The following is a 17,378-nucleotide window of genomic DNA, read 5'->3' on the forward strand; positions in this document are numbered from 1 at the left end:
ATATAGCATATAAAAAAAATACAAAAGTAAATAGGAAAAATAGGGAAGGGAAAAGTGAGGGAAAGAAAAGTGGAAAAAGAAAAAAATGACTTCCAACTCCCTTTGGTGCAGTAGAATAATGCATTTTACTTTTTTATTTTTACGTAATAGTATAAACCAGCCACAGATCTATAACAACAAATCTAATCGATAAAACCCAAAATCAAAATCATTTCATTTTTTTCCACCTCAAGCACAAAGTCCAGAAGTGGTTTCCAAGTAGAAATAAAAGTATTTGTATTTTTTTCCCCCTTTGATCGAAACAGTCATTTGCATTCTTTTAGAGAGTTGTTGAGGCCACCTGGAGGTTACCTGTGTCTTCAGGGTTACCTGAGTACTAGTGCAAATGGGTGTGGAGCCTTCTTGGAACTGTTGAAAGGACTGAGTTGTAGACTGGAGATAGACGATGTTGTATCCCCACCTTATGTCCTTCCATTCCACACTATCCTGTTAGAGCTGAAGAAGCTTCTTGGATGAGAAGCAAATCGTCTTCAAAGAAAAAACAGAAAGTCCAGTTGATTCTTGAAAAAGCACCTTTAGAATTAAAAAAAAAGGTGTATTAGATTATTTCAGGTTTGGGGAACCGGAGATTAAGTCAATTATTCTCCTATAATAGATCCCTTCATTCCATTCTCTGATTCAGAGTTTATTTTAGGGCATATAATCAGCTTCCATGTCTCAGATTGTTTTGCATCACAAATCAATAAAAAGAACCCAGTATACTGTGATATCCTCAGATGCTTCAAGGATTTAAATATGAGCCAGTAGATGGTCTTGTAGTGCTTTAGGAGCTGGAGGTGAAATCAAGAGATATTGAATTCTATTCTACCCTTTGAACTACTTCTTCTCTCTCAACTCAACCCACCTTACAAGGTTGCAAGTTGCAGGTAAATACGAGATGGGAACATGATGTACAAAAATAATGGTGGAATATCAGTTGTGGGATTGGAATAACTTAACAAATGGTCCTCTGGCTGGGTAGGAGTGGCCGGTTGGTCATGTGACTGGGTGGATGACATCACCTCAAAGGTAGACTTCAGCTGGTTGGGGCTAATCCCACCACTGGCTGGCCCTGCCCCGCCTGTTTTTTGGCCTGTTTTTTGGCCATTTTTCAGGTCATTTTCATGTTGTTTTTGACACCAAAACAGCCTGAAAAACAGACCGGGAAAAGGCCCCAAAATGGCCCAGAAAACAGGCTGAGAAACAAGTGGCATTGGTGGGATTTGCCAGTTCAGCAAACTGTGCAGAATCTTAACTACCGGTTCGTGTGAACCGGTGCGAACCGGCAGCAGCCTACCTCTATGAATATAACTGATAAATACACAATGGTAATGTGTATACAAACATCAATGTCCATAAGCAAAATATAATGTTTCCACTTTCAACCCAATTAGAATCAAAATTTGTTTTATTGATAGGGCTTGCTTACTAATTTTTATCTTTAAAAAACTAATTAAACCTATCTCTAATTGGAAGTCATAAAATAAACCAGTTTAAAATTGGCACCCAGTTAACAGTAATAATAGGAATGGCGTAAATCTCCAAGTCTCAGGAATCTGAGATTACTTAGAATACTTTCCATGCTAGAATGGATTGGCCTGGAGTCAGAATGTCTGTTTCTAACTTGCACAAATTTAATAAGGACAGAAATCTGAAGGCAGACATACCCAGTTTGTTGGCATATACAATGCATTACAGACAGATGCTGTACAAGTGAACATGCATTAGACACTGAAGCAGCTTTTTTCCTGAGTGCTACAACTCCCAGCATCCCAGCCACAAGGTCCAACCCAGCAGTGGTCTTCAGCTGATGGCCTCATGGAATGGAAGTCTACATGATCCAGGATCACATCCAACCCCCATTGTCTTTCCAGTTTTTCATCCCTTTGAATGAGGAAATAGACAATAATAAGATTTAAATTTTTAAAAAAACCTCTCTTCACCAAGGAGAAAAAAATCCTAAAATTACTAGTCCCCTGTAGGACCTATTTTACTCACCTTGCATCATTACTGTCGTCCAGAATTCACAGAAGTCCTTGATTCTCAAAAATGTGGTTCTCCACTCCTCTACCTTGTAGAATACCTTATGCCACCAGACTTGAAATTCTAAAACTAGAAAACCTTGAATTACGCCGTCTTCGGTCTGACTTAAGCATGGTATATAAAATCATACATTGCAATGTCCTACCTGTCAATGAATACTTCAGCTTCAACCATAACAACACAAGAGCACACAATAGATACAAACTCAAAGTAAACCGCACCAAACTTGATTGCAGGAAATACGACTTCAGCAATAGAGTGGTCAATGTCTGGAATACTCTACCCGACTCTGTAGTCTCTTCCCCAAACCCCAAAAACTTTAACCTTAGACTGTCTACTATTGACCTCACCCCTTTCCTAAGAGGTCTGTAGGGGCGATGCATAAGCGCACCATCGTGCCTACCGTCCCTGTCCTATTGTTTCTCTTATTCTTTTATTTTTCTCATATGTACCCATTTCATGTATTCACAACTATGTATACACTTATACTTATTATCTTGTAAACAATTGGCAAATCAAATAAATAAAATAAAATAAAAATAACTCCCAGCATCCCAGCCACAAAGTCCAACCCAGCAGTGGTCTTCAGCTGATGGCCTGCGGAATGGAAGTCTACGATCCAGGATCACATCCAACCCCCATTGTCTTTCCAGTTTTTCATCCCTTTGAATGAGGAAATAGACAATAATAAGATTTAAATTTTAAAAACCCTCTCTTCACCAAGGAGAAAAAATCCTAAAATTACTAGTCCCCTGTAGGACCTATTTTACCTGGCCTTGCATCATTACTGTCGTCCAGAATCACAGAAGTCCTTGATTCTCAAAAATGTGGAGAGGGAGGGAGAGGGAGGGAGGAAGGAAGGAGGGAGGGAGGGAGAGACAGAGAGTGGGGGAGGGAAGGAGGGAGGGAAGCAGGCAGGGGAGGGAGGGAGGGAGGGAGAGACAGAGCAGGGAAGGGAAGGAGAGGAGAGAGGGAGGGATGGAGAGAGAGGGGCAGGAGGGAGGGAGGGAGGGGAGGGAGAGACAGAGAGTGGGGGAGGGAAGGAGGGAGGGAAGCAGGCAGGGGAGGGAGGGAGGGAGAGACAGAGCAGGGAAGGGATGGAGAGAGAGGGGCAGGAGGGAGGGAGAAGGAGGAAGGGACAGAGGGGGAGGGTGGGAGAGAAAAGGGAGAAAGGGGAGGGAGGGGGAGAGAGAGAGAGATTAAATTTAGAAATAATTCTGGAGGAAATTAAATATGACAATCTATGCCTTTTTTTACAATCCAAGCACCACATCATTCAGCTATTTAAAAATACTACCATGTAATTTTGAAAGTTAAGGAATTGAGTGCAGAATCAGAACTACAACTTTACATTAGAATTATTTTCTCAGATGCTGACAACTATCTTAACCACAAAATATCTGTGTCATCACAGAAGAATTAAGGATATAAAAATAAGTTTATTGAAGTATAATCTGTTTATCACTATGATGAGATGCAACCATAAATATTCTGTTGTTGCTTGTAGAATTACGAAGTAAATTACAAAAAGTAAAACACACTCACTGTACAAAATTCACCTGAAAAAAATGGAAAGGACAATGTTGTAAGTTGCTATATGCAAATAGTTATTAGTAGAGTGCATCAGTTCAGTAAGAGCTGATAGTATGCTGTCACGGTGGTTTAGTCTGTTTAGTGTTTAGTCTGTTTAGTCTGTTCAGATGAACACAATACAGAAGCCTGATGATGGCAGATGAGACCCCGCTGAAACGTTGCCATAACTCAAAAAGCACAACTACAATGATGTGGGAAAATACCCGAACAAAGCTGAATACCATGTGTGTGTGTGTGTGTGTGTGTGTGTGTTTCTTAAGTTTTCGCAGGTACTTACATGTATGGTATTCAGCTTTGTTCAGGTATCTTCCCACGCCACCGCAGCTGTAGCAACGCCTCGGCAGAATCTCATCTGTCACCATCAGGCTTCCGTATTGTGTTCGTCTGTGAGTCAGACTTTCACAGCCGTTTCAATTTTAAATTTGGGGCTAGCCTACTGCTGTGCCAGAATGGTTTTTTCTTCATCCTGATTGGTTGGGAGTCTTGGTCTGTGTTTATTGATCTTGGAGTTTGCTGTGTTCTGCTTGATTGGTGTTTCTAATATCTTCTGTCTGTTTTGTGGCTTTTTTTGTCTTGATTGGCTGGCAACATTGTGTTCCTGTATTGGAGGCTTTTAGTGTAGCTTGGCTCCGAGTAAATGGACGGCTATCATTTATTAGGAAGCTAGGTTTCATCTGGGTGCCTGGTTGGGGTGTGTTTGAGCTGTATCAGGGGGGATCTGTTTGTGCCCAGGTGTTTGCCTGGCTTGTGGTGTGGAGATTTTTTTGTTTGTGAGTGCAGGCTTCCAAATAATTGACAGTCTGGTGGAATCATCTCTTCTATTCATGCTTTCCGGTCTTTTTTCAATCTCTATGGCTTCTCTGATAATTCTGTGGCTGGGGTTTTCTATAGTGGCTAGGGTTTTGGTGCCATTGAAGTTGATGCTATGACCTGTGGCTTCCATGTGTTGGACTAGTGAGGAAGTGTGTTCCAGCTTTTATAGTGCATTTTTGTGTTCATCCAGGCGGGTACTTATTCTTTTATTGGTCTGTCCAATGTATGCGGCAGGGCATGATGCACAGGGGACTTCATATATGCCTTGGTTTTCCAGGTCAATTTTATCTTTGAGGTTTCTAAGGATGGCAGCTATTTTTCTGTCTGTTTTGAAGGCAGTCTTGATGTGATGCCTGTGTAGTATCTTACTGATTTTGTCTGTAGTACCTCTTATGTAGGGCAGGACAGCTGTTCCATAGGTCTGTTTATCTTCTAGGTCTCCATTATGTCTCAGTGTGTTTTTGTGGATCAAGCCGGTGATTTTGCTTTTGTGGAAGCCGTTGGCTGTCAGTACTTTAGTCAGGGTGCATAGTTCAGTCTTTATGTGTGTCTTGTCTGCCAGGCGTTTGGTTCTAGCAATTAGTGTTTTGGCCATGGAGTTTATCTGTGCTGGGTGGTGTGGGATTAGGTGTTGAGGTAGCAGTTGGTGTGTGTTTTCTTCTGGTATATGGTGTGTCCTAGTGTGCCCTCTGTTTTTTTTGTAGATTAGTACATCTAGGAATGGTAGTTGTTTGTTTGTTTCTGTTTCCATGGTGAACTTGATTTTGGGGTGTGTACTGTTTAGGTGTGTTAGGAAATTGTTTAGGTTTTCTTTTCCATGGGGCCAAATCACAAATGTGTCATCGATGTATCTTAACCATAGTTTGGGTTTGTGGGTGGCATTAGCAAGGGCTCTGGATTCGAATTCTTCCATGAACAGGTTTGCAATGACGGGTGACAGTGGTGATCCCATGGGGGCTCCTTCAATTTGCTTGTATCTTTGTCCTTTGTATATGAAATATGTGTTGGTTAAGCATTGTTCTGCTAGTTCCATGAGGTGTTTAGCTGGTTGGTATTTATTTTTGATGATTTCAAGAGTTTCTTTTATCGGGACTTGAGTGAATAGTGAAACCACATCGAAACTTACAAGCAGATCTTCTTGTTCCACGTGTAGATCTTTGATCATTTCCAAGAAGTGGTATGAGTTTTGTACATGTGAAGCTGCTGTTTCAGCCTGGGGCTGTAGCTGTTTTGCTAAGTGTTTAGCTAGGTTTTGTAGTGGTGCTCCTCTGGAGCTGACTGTGGGTCTGAGAGGTATGCCTTCTTTGTGTATTTTTGGGAGGCCGTATAGTTTGGGGCATCTGGAAGATTTTTCTCTTGGGATGATTGTCTGTTGGATCTCTTTGCTCATGTGGCTGGTTATAATTTTCTTCTTGGTTAATTTTTCCAGATATGTGATTGGGTCCATGTTTATGGGTTTGTATGTGGAGTCTTGGAGTAGGTCTGCCAATTTTGTTTCGTAGTCTTTTCTATCCATTACTACTGCGGCATTACCTTTGTCTGCTGCAAGTATGATTATGCTGCTGTCGTTTTTTAGGGCTTGCAGGGCTTTTAGTTCCACTTTGTGCAGGTTGCTTTTGGCAGATGAGATTCTGTCGAAATGTTGCTACAACTTTAAAAGCACAACTATAATGATGTGGGAAAATACCCGAACAAAGCTGAATACCATATATATTTCCCGTGTAAGATTAAGAGTATCTTGGCGATGTTTCGGCGAGGTCCCACTCGCCATCCTCAGGCTGGTGCTTTCGGCTTTGTGCCAGTGCAATGATGTGGGAAAATACCCGAACAAAGCCGAATACCATACATACATACATACATACATATATTTTTTTTTCTTAAGTTTTTGTGGGTACTTACATGTATGGTATTCGGCTTTGTTCGGGTATTTTCCCACGTCATTATAGTTGTGCTTTTAAAGTTGTAGTAAAGTTGTAGTAAAGTAAACTTTAAAAGCACAACTATAATGACGTGGGAAAATACCCGAACAAAGCCGAATACCATACATACATACATATGCATGTATGTATGTATGTGTATGTGTATATGTATATGTATATAAGCACATTTCAAAATAACCACATTATTCTACCCAACTCTCTTTCATACATAGATCCCTCTATACAGTCCTGAGCAGATTGCTGGAAGCGATGTAGGCACAAGGGGACTTTCCCTTCCTTGCCAGCTGCTTGGAAACCACCAACATCCTGCAAAATTGTTGCTTCCTTTTGCAACAAGTAAACAGAATCCTCTTATTTATTACCAAGCTGAGCCCAAGCACCTGGATGTAAAGTGACACAGTGCTACCAAAGTTGTTGCAGGAACATAAGCTGTGAAAGACATCAGTACAGTGGAGAACACAAGGAGATCCTTGCTGCTAGTGCATGTGGTAAGATGTTATCTGCTTATATGCTTCTTTGACAACAGTAATGGTTTCTGGACCAAAAAGAGTTCCTAAAACATTGACAAGTGAAATTGGAACAGATTTAACGGTTCACTACTGTCCAGCATGCTAACATGCCCATGAAAAAGTAACTCCAATTAAAGTTAGAGAAGCTTATTTAGGATATGTCCAAGATTGAACATTGCCTAGGATTGCCAAGATAGTCTCAAGTTTGTAGTTTAGGGCAGCTGGGACCCTGGGAGTTACATTTGGATTTGTCATGGATGGTTCTAACCGCAAGCAGTAGCACTATCATTCTAATTTCCAAATACATTCTTTATTTGCTATTTTACAAATCATTAACTTTTATTTCTATTGTTGCTGGCGGAAGAATGGCTGCTGAGAGGACATCACTATGTGCTCTCCTACTCCGACATGGCTTCTTTTAAAGTGCCACATAATCATGGGGCCTTGTACAGTACTTAAAAATCATTGTCACCACCCAGCATTTAAGCAAGTTATCTTCTCCAGTGCAGGAGGAAGAGGAGGAGGAGGGGGAGGAGGAGAAGAAGAAGGGGAGGAGGAGGAGAAGGAGGAAGAAGGAAGAAGGAAGAAGGAAGAAGGAAGAAGAAGAAGAAGAAGAAGAAGAAGAAGAAGAAGAAGAAGAAGAAGAAGAAGAAGAAGAAGAAGAAGAAGAAGAAGAAGAAGAAGGGGAGGAGGAGGAAGAAGAAGGAGGAGGAGGAGGTATTTGGTTAAGCTGCAGTTTGTGCAGCTCTGATCATTAAACTATGCTTGCAAAAACCATTGTGGCTCTGCCCCCTTGTGCTCTCAGAAAGAGCTAAGCAGAAAGCCAGCCAGGTGGTGCCAGGGGCAAAACACAGATAGGGAGAAACCCCCCCCCCCCCTCTGCATCAACGGTTCCACTCAAGACAGGGACCAGTTGCGACCCAATGTGGGAAATCCAAGGAGTCGAACATGGGTTAGCGAAATAAAGGGGGTGGGGAGAGAGAGAAATCGCCGGTGAGCGGCTGCGTCTGCGTGGACCTGTTGCTGTTTAAAATGGGGTCGGAACAAGGGCAGAGAGATCGCACAGGAAGAGCGGCGGGGGGGGGGGATCCAGGAAAGGAAGCCGGGCGGTGCGGAGAAGGAGAAGAAAGCCAGGGATCGAGCAGGAGAGCCAGAACACTCCGAGGGCTGGGAAGGACGAGTGGGGAGGAGGGGAGGGTCGCAGTTTGCTCCCCGTTGCTGCAGCAGCAGTAGCAGTTCTGGAGGAATCGGGCGGGGAGGAGGAAGGGCGATTTCAGGTTGCGCTGGGAGGACCTCAGGATCGGGCGGGGCAGAGGGAGGGCGAAGGTGCCGGGGCGTGGAGGGGAAAGGACCGCCCGGGCGGTGCCCAACGCTGGCGAGGCTGCGGGGGGCGCCTGTGGGAAGGGTGGAGAGGCGGGCGCGGGGCGTGGGGGAGGCGGGCCGGAGCCTCTTCGGGAGCCCCCGGGATGTCACTCCTGCCTGCCCGCCTGCGATGCAAGCCACAACTCCGCGCGCTCCGCCGCGGCTGCAGCAGCGGACAAAACTTCAGCGGCCCGTCTGAGTTGCGGGATCGAGCGGGATCTTCCCGGCTGCCCGGCGGCCAAGCGAGGAGATCGGGCGGAGGAGAGTTCAGCCAGAGGCGGCCCAGCGCGCCGGCTCCGCGGCCTCCCGCCTTGACCTTGCCGCGTCTTGGCCGCGCGCCCTCCTCCTTGCCTGCCCGCCCAGACACGAGTCACCTGCCGCGCCGCACCGCCGGGACTAATTGGAGACGGACGGCCGAAGCAGGCAGCTGCGCATCGCATCGCCGGCTGGGCGTCGCCAGATGCAGGTAGGGGGCGCCCCCTCCGAGCAAGGCACCTCCAAGCGGGTGCCTGGCTCCCACGGCCGGGATCCTCGAGTGATCCGGGCGGCGGCGGCGGCTGGGGGTTGCGCCGCGGTTTCTGGAGCCAAACTTAGCCGAGATGAAACTTAAAAAAAAACAAAAAAACCCTCTGCCCTCATTCACACGTTGCGCTCTCATCCCGGGAATGCGACACGTGTTGGCGTCCTCCCGGGCTCTGCGGAGGAGGCAGGGCAGGAGCGGGAGAAGGGCTGCTCCGGGCTGGGGTTTATTCCGAATCTGGATCTGGATCTGCTTTCTTCGGCGCGCATCTCTCTGTAGGATCGCGCGAGTTGGGAGCGCCTTTCCGTTACGGGCGAGTTCCTGTAAGGAATGTCTATGGAGAGTCTCAGTCATTCAGGTCGCGGTTGTCCCAAAGGTGCTTTTTTCTTTTTCAAGAGGCAACTGGACTTTCTTCACAGCTGAAGAAGCTTCTTGGGTAAGAGGCGAAACGTCTTCAAAGAAAACCCAGAAAGTCCAGTTGCCTCTTGGAAAAAAAAAAGCACCTTTGGGGGCCCGCAAGGAACTGTTGCATGGGGGAGGAGGGAGGCAGGGGGGACTCGTTCCCGAAGCGGAAAACTTCCGTGTGTTTGCAAAGATCCCTCAGCTGTTCTCACTTTCGCTGGCGTGGCTAAACCTCTGCAGTCAGCTCCCCTGGAGTCCCTGGGAGGGGGCTGGGCCGGTGAGTTCGGCGCAGGGAAAGGGGCTGCTGGCAAGTCGGGCTTTTCGCAGTGCAGGAGGCAAAACCTGGGAATCCGGGAAGTGAAGTTCCCCTAACTGTCTTACTAGAGGAGGACCTTGGAAAAAAAACCAGCCTCAGCGCTCACCTAAAGCCATTTTAATGTACCTGCCTTGAGTTCTTTCAGTTTTTGTCTTTGAAAGGGATCCTGACAGGTATCCAGTGCAGGTGCAGGATTTGTCCAAAATTAGAGGCAGAGGAGCAAATATCATTTGCTGTCATTTACCCCTATCCCCAAGGTATCAAGAATCTGCAGCCAAACCATTTTCTGAAGAATTAATTAGTTCGCCCAACATATTGAAATAGGGCAATATTTTGAGTATAGACGGTTTGGTCCTTAGGTGCAAGATGACAATAAACTTTAGGTCCTTGTTTGGTTTCCTGATTGAAACCTGATTCCTTTTGTTTTAAATTTCGATGCACATTAGGGACTGGCAACCTAATGTTAAAACGAGGTGCATTGAGCATTGAGACGGCTGCTCCTATCTGCTGCTTGGGGGCTTCCCTTCTGCCTGGGTGATGGAAGTGGTCTCCAGCATTGAGACTCCTAAAGGGCAGTTTGCTCCGCTTGGCCTCTTTTCATTTTGGGTGGTCCTTCTTATCCCATTTTGGGTGAAGTCCAGAATTTCCAACAGGATGACTTGACAGATGAATAAAAGCAGCGCCGCAACCTTTGATACAGTGCAGCTGTTTTTGAATGGAACGGCGCGGTAAGGATGCTTCTGGCTCTGATCAGGACATCAAGGTAGCGCAAAGGAGATTGCTGTTCAGCCTCTAGAGCAGAGGTCTCTAAACTTGGCAACTTTAAGACTTGTGGACTTCAACTCCCAGAATTCTCCAGCCAGCATAGCTGGAGAATTGAAGTCCACAAGTCTTAAAGTTGCCAAATTTGGGGACCCCTGCTCTAGAGCTATTTCTCCAATTTTAGGCTTCCAGTAGAATCACAGAGGTCCATGCAACAAGTTTGTTGGGTTTGTAGACATCCCATTTGGCCTTTGGCAATGGAAAGATGCTAGCCTTAGAATGAGCCATTGCTTGGATTGAGCAAAGCAATTTATTAGGCCCTTGGGGACTAGTCCTTTCTCCTTTTACACTGAGAACAAGGTTAGCAGGGTAGAGACCTCAGGTTAATTTAATTACTGAAAGAGCCCTGTCTAAAACAATGGAAGGGAGGAATCTTATCTGTTACACAAGTTCAGGAGCCTACAAGCATGGAGAGATGTCTAAATACTATTCAGATAGCATAAATCAAGCCAGATCTGGTGCTGTTTTGGTCATATAATTCCCTAACCAGCAAGACATAAATACTAAGTCAATGTGACCTGATTTTGTGACCACTCAGATTCCACATTTTTGTAATTGTGAATCGTTTACTGTTTTTCCTTTCCATTTTCTTAATCAGTGTCCATTCTGGAGGTCAATAACCTTTATTTATATGCTAGTATCGGTGTGTGTGTAAGCAATGAAATAGTATTTGGGGAGTAGAGTTAAGTGCCTTTAAATTTGAGAATTATTCCCAGAACCTAAAGTATGGTGGCATATGAGAACTCAGATCTAATTGTCTTTGATAAAGGGTTGAGTTGAAGAAAGTCAACAGGACAATCAGTGCAACTGTCCTAACTTACCTCTTGTGGCTGCTTTAAAAATGTATGATTAGAAATCCAGCTATGGTTCTTGGATGTACCGTACATATGCATATATTTATATATTTTGTCAACTTTATATCCCACTTTACTTAAATCATCCACAGCAGACACTGCCAATCTCAAGCTTTCCAAAGGATGGTGTTTCCATTTCTATAATTTCTACACAACACAGATAGCAATTATGTGAGCTGTACTTTTGGAGGGTATCCATTGCTAATGGCTATTGTGCTGAGAAAGTCAAAATTATCTGTGTGCTGTAGCAGTGCTGGTCAAAGATAAAATAGGCCCCATTCAACCCAACCATATTTGGTTAAATGAATTGGGGTGGCTTTTAAATATACAGCAGAGCTGGGCTTGATATATGCCACATTATTGCCCTGTTTGTACAGCAGTGTGTATATACATTATGACAAGCTTTTGGCTACCAGACTCAAGTACAACTTCTGCTTTCCCCCCTTATCTGTACTATATAGATAGTACTTCTTCTCATATATATGCAACAAGCAGCTGTATTTGTGTTCTCAGCTTTGTTGACCCAGTTGTAAACAGTATGATTGATGCTGCTTGTGATAGTGTCTCAACAGATGGCACTTGTGGTGTGTGTTGCAGGCACAACCAACTTCCCCCTTGCATTGAAGTGGAACATACTTCTTGTTTCAGATTAAGTTATTGAATTAGGGTAGTTTAGATTGCTGTGGTCTTTGAAGCTGCATATGGCCTCTTACTGGTATCATAATGACTTAGACATACTTTTTCAGGGCAGTAAAACTGTCTTTGGGCTATAATATGTCAGTCTGGGAATCTTCTCAACAGTATACAAAAAACACTGCCTGCTCAGGAAAATCCAGAATGCAAGAAGAAGGTTTACGGTTGTCTTGATCTCTTGTTTTCTTTATGAAGGGATGTTTTATATGGAGGTGCATTTTGCTACATCAGCCGTGACCTGCAATTTGAACAGCTCAAGTCTTTGGAGAGAACCAAATCTTTTTTACAGAGCTGCAGGATTATTTGGTCCGATTTATAGAAGTCTTTGTTTCCATTCCATGTTGTGTCTTCCACATTGTTTGCCTGCAGCTTTTAAAACTGCCACTTTTATAGCTCATTTGAGTGTCTGGCTATGAGAGAACATTCAACAGATCTTGAGTTAAATAGGGCTAGTAGGTGTTTAGAAGGTTGGAAAGAGGAGTCGGTCGGAAAGCAAAACTTAGCGAGCAATAGATTGAAACCCAGAAGATGGCTTCTTGGGTGAAAAACCTGGGATGATTGGATCAAGAGAAGAGAGAGGTCACTTGAGGGAAACTTCATTTTTTAGTCATACTGTATTACTGACACCCTATGAATGACACACCCACCCAAAACTCTCTCTTTTAATATATGGGAGAGTCAGTGAAGAACCTGAAACTCTCTTCTCCGTAGGAATTTTTTGAGCAAGGTCACTCTAGGTCAGGGGTCCCCACGCCCTAGTGGATGGACTGACAATGGGCCATGGCATGCCAGAAACCGGGCTGTGCAAACCAGGCCCAACCACAGGATGCAGGCAGCACACCATGGCCCCTCTGGGGCACAGAAAAACATCTCTCCACGGAACCGGTCCCTGGTGCCCAAAAGATTGGGGGCCACTGCTCTAGGTGGTATAGGAAAGCAGCCACTTATATATAAATAATATATATTATTATATATAAATATATAATAATATACAATAAAAGAACTACTTGTGAAGATGTCTATGGAGAATCTCAGTCATCCAGGTCATGGTTGTCACAAAGGTGCTTTTCAAAAGACAACTGGACTTTCTTGGGGTTTTTTTCCCCTTAAAAACATTTTAGCTTCTCATTCAAGAAGCTGAACTGAAGAAGCTTCTTGGATTAGAAGTGAAATATTTTCAAGGGAAAAAAAACCCAAGAAAGTCCAACTGCCTTTTGAAAAGCACCTTTGGGATAGTTGTGAAGATGGCATAACCTGCTGAAATGGCTAAATTGATTTGTTCAATTAGGGAAAAGATAGTATTTACGTTTATCAGTCACTGGAAAACCCTTGTGGACATTTTATGTCAAAAAGAAAAAAATATGAATTTGTGATGTTTGGTTTTGTTGATTAGTTAAGATAGATTATAGAAAAAAGAGTCATGATGAAACTTTAGATAACTGCTGTGGAGAAATTCAAAAACCACTACTTTATATCTCTCTTTACATATTTTTAATTTTTTAAATACTTTTGGCATGTTTTGCTTTTTCTTTTCTTCTTTTTTGTTCTATTTTGGTTTGTTTTAGTTCTTACTTTGTTAAACATTTCCATAAAAATACATCACAGAGAGAGACGGAGGGAGATGATTTACAGTTAAAAAACAATCTCAGTGAATTAATTTGACTGGCTCAGTCTAAAAGTGATTATATAAAATATAAAAACAAGCTCACCTTTGGGGCATTCTTATTGACATCTTAAGTTTTGAGAAACCAATTATATACTTGCACAATGGTTTTTATCTTTGAGCACTATATACATAACAACTATAATTTCTGGTTTGCTGAGGATGTGTTTGGTGTTTGGTGAGGTCATATAGTTTCCTTTTCTATATTGGACAAGCCAAACATTTCAACCGATACATAGACTGGACACAGATTGTGTAGAGCTCTTTGGCTAACATCGCCTTGATTTTCTTCCATTGGCTTTAACTTACGTGCTGTAGAAAAACCTCAACTCTTTTAAATATTTTTCCACCAATGATAATATATATCTACACTTGCCAAAACTGACCTAAAACGACTTGACCTTTGTTAGGGAATAAAGTGTACTTTGTTATCCAATCCTTTTTATGCACATGTGTTCTATCATACTCCAAAGAACTTTTAAAATAAAAATGTGATAATGTGAATTTTTCCCATTGTCCTGGTTCTGGAGAAATTGAAGAAACTTTAGTGTTTCCCAGTTTCCGTTGCAAAGATGTTATTGATTAAATACTGTACCTGGATGCATGTCTTAAAAAAAATCAGTCAGGAAAAGGAAGCTAGATTACTTCTATTCAAAGAATTAAACAAGCTAGTTTTTGATAAATATTCTGGAGCTACCTGAGGCACCTCACACAGGGAATGGCAGTCTTTTAAAATAAAGAAAAATACTCACAAAATATTTAGAATGGAGTAACATACATAAATGGCATCAGTTTATAGTCTGTAAGTAAATATGCTTCACAGTTGTATTCCATGTAATAATCTCGGTTGGAAGAAGGTTTAGTGCAGGGGTGTCAAACTTAGTGTTTAGATCTGGCCCACAAGGTTGCTCTGGAAATTGCGAAGGATCAGCCCACCATGTCTCTGCCAGTAAAAATGGTGCTTGGAAGGGCCACACAGAGCCCTTCTGAGCTCCGTTTTCGGCTGTGATGGCCTGCAACCCTCTGCCAGCAAAAACTGAGCTTGGAGGGGGGGCACACACAGCCTTCCTGATCTGTGTTTTCACTGGCAGAGCGTTCAGGTCACCACAGACACCCCCCACATGAATGACATCAAGCTGCCCCCCCGCCCCCCCAAGGTCAAACAGAACCCTGATGCAGCCCTCAATGAAATCAAGTTTGACACCCCTGGTTTAGTGCCATTACTGAGGAAAAATGTTTTGATCATATTCAACCAGATACTTGTGTTAAATCAGATTGTTGGAAATAAACTGATGTTCATTTCCATTTTTGCTTTGGATACAAAGGCTTGATCTAGCCTTTGTTTCTTGGTGGAATAGCAGAGCTAAAAGAGGAAAAAAACCACTGAGATAATCAGAATTAGCCATTATGTGAACACAGGGAGAACTCAGACTAGTCCTGTGTCTATTCCAAACAAATACTTTCCTCAACATCATGGACAGCAGAAGAGAACACAGGTAGTAGCAGGTGATCCATGGAAAGGATAGAATCCTTGAGTAACCTACAACCCTGTTGGTTCAAAATGATGACCCATTTTAGAAATTTACTCTTCTTACTAACTTTCAGAGGAATGCAAATGGAGGGAAGAAAATGTTTTGGATGATTTGGTCTTCCTAATATAGCAATAGCACTTCGACTTATATACGCCTTTACAGCCCTCTCTAAGCGGTTTACAGAGACAGCATATTGCCCCAATGATCTGGATTCTCATTTTACTGACCTCGGAAGGATGGAAGGTTGAGTCAACCTTGAGCCGGTGAGAATTGAACTACTGGCAGTCGGCAGAATTAGCCTGCAATATGGCTTTCCAACCACTGCACCACCACTGATACTTCCTGCATGGATAATGAGGGCACTTGAAGAAGGCTACTCTCTTATAGTTTTCAGGAACCATCTCAAACTTCAACATAAACCCAATCAAGTTCACAGGGTGTCAGTTGCCATCTCCCTTTTGAATATCATAAATTCTTATCCTGATTTCATAAATACTTTTTGGTGTGTCCAGTTTACACATAGCCTCTATATATTGTAATATCTGCTAAATAACTCTAGTATGTAGGGACTCTTCCGGCCTGTTAGGTAGAGACCCAACCACATGCACGTACCCAACGGGGAAAACCGAAATGCCTATCAGTAGATGTGAGTCACTCAACCCGAGTTGTTACAGAGGTGATTATGGAAGAAGAGATGAGAAGTAAAGTTGTGCGTGCAAAAGTTTAAGCTTTTGGTACCCATAGAATCAATGCAGCCAATCCATATTTCACACATGAAACAACATGGAACAATAAATGTGCCAATTATTAATGAAAGCAGGTTTTCATTACTTCTATAGCAAAAATGAAAAAAAAAAATAATTCTGAAGAGATCCAAGTGCCAATTCAGAAGAGGAGGCAGAATTGGACAGGAAGATTGGCTTCATTCCAGACCTAGATTTCCTGCATTTCTAGGCTTCGTATCTCATGTTTCTGTGCCCAAGGGGGCCAAAAAGAGATCCCCCTTCTCTTAGAAAGGGGTACCTTCCAGTTCATCTAGTTCATGTAATATTATATAGCACATTCCTTTGGCTGCCTTTAGACTCGCTCAATTCATATATTTTATTTTTAGATTAACTCTTAACTGCAGAGTATACTGTTGTGAAGGTTTTGTGTAAAGGTTCCCATTCTCATTTTTATACATACATACATACATACATACATACATACATACATACATACATACATACATACATACATATTCTTTGCATATTCTGCCCTTTAAATATGCAGCATACAAGTACTTCTCACTTCCCATTAGGCCAAATCAAGTCCTTTCTCCATGGACATTTTTCTGTGTCATGCACTTCTCTTTCTCTGGTGACAGTAAGGGCATCCGGCCAGTAAACACTCAACTCCACTCAGTTGCCTAGACTCTACCCTACCAAGGATTATGGGGTCATTAAAAGAGTATGATGATGAAGATGATGCACTTCTCTTTCGCATTTAGAATGTGCCTTACCAGCATACTATCTTGCAGCATATTATTTTGATGGAAGGGCAATTGCGCATTTCCCACAATCATGCAAAAAGATTCTGAGGCCAGGTCCTGACATCTAATGTTCATGGAAAGTTCCATCCTTACATTGAGAATCCCTTGGAAGATTCTCATACCTCACCCCATCCAAATTGCAGTCCCAAGGATTTTTCTAAGTGAATGACCATGATGGCCATCAGTAATGTTTTGCTTCACTGGGTGGCTGCTTATTGAACACAAAGCTGCACAAATTCCAGTTGTGTCGATGTCTTTCTCCTACATCTGTTCTGAACATCTACAGTGGTGCTTTGAAACTCATCGAATTTGGTACTCAACACATTTTGACCCAATTTTTTTTTTTTACCCAGTATTCATCATTTGTTTGGTACTTAACGCACAAGCTAGAATTTGTTGGTGTCGGCTGCCCAGTGACTCACTACATCGTCCCCCCGTCCACGGACCGGTCGTCCGTGGAACAAGTCCTACCGGGCGCTGGTGCTGAGGGCGGCTTTTTGTAAAAGGCTTCCGTGAGCTTTTCGGGTCAGGGCGGTGCACGCTCGGGGAAGAAGCTTTTCCCGGAGCCACCGCGCTGCGCTCTTTGTGGTGCTCCGGTGAGGTCCGGAGCACTCTCAAAAGCGGCGCCAGTTGATGCGGGTACCAGGCGGCGCCGCTGGCCGGTAGGTAAAAAGGTGGGGACACGCACTACATTATTTCTTACTGGAAAAAATTGTTTGGTACTCATTATTTTTGGTACTCATTGC

At 43.2% G+C, this 17,378-nt stretch overlaps 1 protein-coding gene across 1 annotated transcript in view; it reads left to right on the top strand.

Moving 5' to 3' along the window:
- Positions 1–8,633: 8,633 nt before the first annotated feature.
- Positions 8,634–17,378, top strand: part of WNT5B (Wnt family member 5B) — a 125,167-nt gene continuing 116,422 nt past the window's right edge. The window contains exon 1 of the mRNA XM_026663888.2: positions 8,634–8,765. Within this exon, the coding sequence (XP_026519673.1) occupies positions 8,760–8,765 (6 nt within the window). The 5' untranslated portion in view covers positions 8,634–8,759. The remainder of the gene's footprint in view (positions 8,766–17,378) is intronic.

Source organism: Notechis scutatus, chromosome 6 (genome assembly GCF_049901735.1).
Source record: "Notechis scutatus isolate UNSWTSFEM ecotype Mainland chromosome 6, rNotScu1.2, whole genome shotgun sequence".
Classification (NCBI taxonomy): Eukaryota; Metazoa; Chordata; class Lepidosauria; order Squamata; family Elapidae; genus Notechis; species Notechis scutatus.